The sequence below is a fragment of the Lactuca virosa genome, chromosome 8 (assembly GCF_052849685.1).
Source record: "Lactuca virosa cultivar CGN04683 chromosome 8, Lactuca_virosa_CGN04683_v6, whole genome shotgun sequence".
Taxonomy (NCBI): Eukaryota; Viridiplantae; Streptophyta; class Magnoliopsida; order Asterales; family Asteraceae; genus Lactuca; species Lactuca virosa.
The window spans coordinates 249,168,630-249,172,391 of NC_136433.1; the positions used below are offsets into that span (position 1 = coordinate 249,168,630).

General features: G+C 32.0%; 1 protein-coding gene across 1 annotated transcript; it reads right to left on the reverse strand.

Annotated features, from left to right (window-relative positions):
• Positions 1–1,190: 1,190 nt before the first annotated feature.
• On the reverse strand, positions 1,191–3,451 carry LOC145133391 (actin-depolymerizing factor 5-like). Its single transcript, XM_079068335.1, has 3 exons — positions 3,321–3,451; positions 2,944–3,203; positions 1,191–1,657 (listed from the first exon to the last, which is right to left on the reverse strand). Exons 1-3 carry the CDS (start codon positions 3,339–3,341, stop codon positions 1,507–1,509), a joined length of 432 nt encoding a protein of 143 aa, XP_078924461.1. The 5' UTR covers positions 3,342–3,451; the 3' UTR covers positions 1,191–1,506.
• Between the last annotated feature and the right edge of the window lie 311 nt (positions 3,452–3,762).

Genomic DNA, 3,762 nt, shown 5'->3' on the forward strand with positions numbered 1-3,762 from the left:
GTAGATGTCCCGGTGTGGCACCGCAACACCTATTTTTTCTGTCTGTAGTGGAAAAGTTTTCGATTTGTTTACCTATTTTTCCTGCACCGGCAATACCTATTTCAACATTGGCAACCCCTACTATGTATTCCTGCGTCCGCCCCTGGATGCATGAGAACGTTACAAGGAGATGTTGCAAAATTTCCTGCAACATGATCTGAATTACCCTCCTTAAGTCGGTTTTTGGGAGTACTGGGATTTACTATATTGTCATTTTTCTGCGCCCCGAATATGGTAATCAAGATGCTATAGTCTCATAGAAACCATTTTTTGGGAGGTGATCTTGCCAAAAAAAAAGGTTAACTAGAGTGAAATGGAACAAAGTTATGGCTAGATATTGTGAACATGCTGTGAAAATGGTTGGGAATTGGAAACTCATTTTCTTTGAGTAGAATCCTTTTACTCAAATGAAAATGGTTATTCTTTGAAAATCATAATGTTTTATGGGTAAAATTTTAATTATTAAAGCACTTTACGATGAAAATGGTCAATTCAATCATATTGTGGCTTCGGAGTATTTGAATGGTCATTGATTCAATATCTAATGTTTTCTTTCCAACTAAGATCGAGAGGTGAGGATCTCGGCTCGTTTTGTATAAAAAATATTGGAAAAGGTCGAATACTAGCCTTTGGGATGCTAAGTGGATGCAAGAAGTACCCTTTAAATCTCGATTTCTTAGATCTATGCCTTGGAGATGGATAAAAGCTATACAGTTGGCTCTCGTGTGGTCGAGTTCTTGTCGTCGAAGCCTGGGGGACAGGGTTGGTGTTTGAGGAACAACAATGGATCATTTTAAAAGATAATATGGAGTCGGTTGTTCTCTATTATGAGAATGATATGTGGTCTTGGGATGTGAGAAGTTTTTTAGTGTCCTCCACTAGGAATTTTATCGATTTTTTTTTTTGTTGGTGATGTGAGAAAGTTTACCGGATGGAATAGTCTAGTACCCATTAAAGTTAAATGTTTTGGCTTGGTAACTAGTTTAAATCGGGCATTTGGCCAGTTCAAACTATGATTAAAAAAGAAAGGATTGATGTTGAAACTTGAAAGATTCGTATGACAATTCTTGTTAATATTAGGCGATTTCTTCTACGCATCTAGAAACATTCACAGTCAAGTAGTCTACTACCAAAAGGTACAGCATACAAAAGAAAACAAAAACCTGATAAATATATAATCATTTTGAAAAAAAAAAAAAAAACCTTTTTCAACAAACATTAGATAGTCAATTACATAGGTTGCATCATCACGATTCAATGAAACCTATATCTTTTACCGTATGAAATAAAAGTCATTATAACCTCATTGTTTTGCCTTTAATCATCTCGATACCAAAAAGGGACTTCTACCCATTTGAAAGATGCTAAAAACATGATGATATGAGTACGGGTGATTATTAGTCTATATATAATGTTGGGTAGGTGGGGTGGGGTGGGGTGTGAGATATGATGCTTGTTTGTTTGAAACTATTTGGCTCTATCTTGAATGATATCAAACCCCATCTCACTTGGATCAGTTGCTTGGACTTCATAGTGAATCCCATCTAATACTCTTCTCAATCCATCCTTAGATGTTGCATACAACATTTTTGCCCTTATTTTTGACGCACTTGGAGCCCTATAATCAAAATAATCATAGAGACATTCATAGAAACTTTATAATCATGGAAAGTATACTATTAACATGATCAACTCCAATTAATTATAATTGTGATAAAAATAATAATCCAATATGTAATAATTAGAGTAGCATACCAACATTGCAATCAAGTCAATTGTCTTTTTTCCTATCCATACATTTGCACCTCTTTATATAAAGTCAAATGTGTGACACCAAATTTACTAAAGTTATTGTCTTTTAGTAAAGAGTTGTACTACTTCCACCCACTCATCATAACGGTTACAGTACTATATCATTAATCTTTGTTATCCTTATCAAATATCATTTTAAATATATCTGATGAATACCCATAAATAGAAAAAGATGTAGAGGGTAGTGTCATTATATATTTATATTAAGAACAAAAAAGATTTGTTCATAAACTTAATCAGCTAAGAATTAAATTTCGTGATTACTAAATAGAAAAGGTCTATTATATTCTATATCTAGACGCTCACTTATGATATTATTATTACTATTATTTAATTATTATCATATAGTAGTATTATATTTTTATTTCTTTTAAATATAAGATTGTATTCTTTATGTTTTTTTTTTCTAAATAATACATTATACATTGAACAAGCTACCGATTTGTAGACTATGTTTAGTTAATCAAAGTGAAAATTGGTTTGCAATTGGAACAACATTGTTGTAATTAAGTTCAATTTAAAAGTACAATACACAACATAAAGAAATAAAAGTACTTTATTATGATTAATAATAATAATAATAATACCTTTATTATGACAAAAGATTAAGTTTCTCTAAATATAATTGATGATTGTCCTGGTAAAATACTATTTTGAATTAAGTTTTTGTTAAATAATTTATATTAGAATCATTGTGGGGAACCTTAATCATAACATTTTAATGAACCACATTAATATAATCATGATTTTGATGAGTAAATAAAAATCTAAGCTCGATTATGCTTACAATATGATGATGTTTAGATTTCTTTTGAAGCTTTTCTAGAATGATTATTTAAAAAACTCGACAAAAAAATGTCATGACTTTAAAATGTCTAATCTTTATTTACATACTAAAATGTTTTTTTAGTATGATAAAAAAACTCAATTAAGGAGTGATTAGTTGCTACTAGCCTACTAATTTCTAAAATCTACATTTGTGGTTTTAAAAGAAATAATTTTAATAGACAATAATTATGAAATTAAATGTAATGTTATTTAAGGAGTGATTTATAATTTTATATATGTAAAGTATAGGGAAGAGCAACGAACCATGCAATAAAGAAAATCTTGCTTTTCCGGCAATTGTCGACGGTGACGAAATCGAAATCAAACACCGCATAACGGCAGTCGTCGTCCGGCAGAGAGGCAGTCAGATCGGAATATCCTTCTCCGGCGCCACCAACTTTGTCGACGGTCACCAGCTTCGATTTCTCGTCGATTTTAAACACTATATACCTATGAACCTTCTTCCATTTCATCTCCATGAACGAGTTCTTACACTCATCCGCCACCCACATCCCCGTAGTTGCCTGCAACCACCATAACTCCGCCGCCAATTAGTAAATCATTTTCACTTGCAAAATCATAAAAACAGATATAGATTGAAGTGTAATTGGAAAGTTAAGGAGGGAGTTATCGATGCATACCATCTTGAAAGCCATAGCCATGGTGGTGATTGTTTTTTCTGCCACCGGTTACGGTGGTTCGAGGGGAAGCGTGTGGTTTACGGTGGCGGTAGCGTGTGAAAAAAAAAAAAGGAGGGTAGAATGGAATTATGGCGCGTGGTATTGTGATGGTGTGCGTAGAGTTTATATAAAGATTTCATCACTCAAATGCCATTGAAGTTGGAGTTAATTACAACTTTGCCTTTTAAGTGATAAAAATTTGAAGTTAATCTGTAGAGTACAAGTGGTTTAATAACTTATTTATTTCAAGAATTATATGTTTCGATAAAAAAAATTATTAATCATTTTTTTAATTAACTAGTGAGATATCTATGTTCCTTATAACTTATAACTTAATTTTATAACTTATAATGATTTTTGTTAATTTGTCGCAACGATAGTTATTCAAAATCATATGACGCAC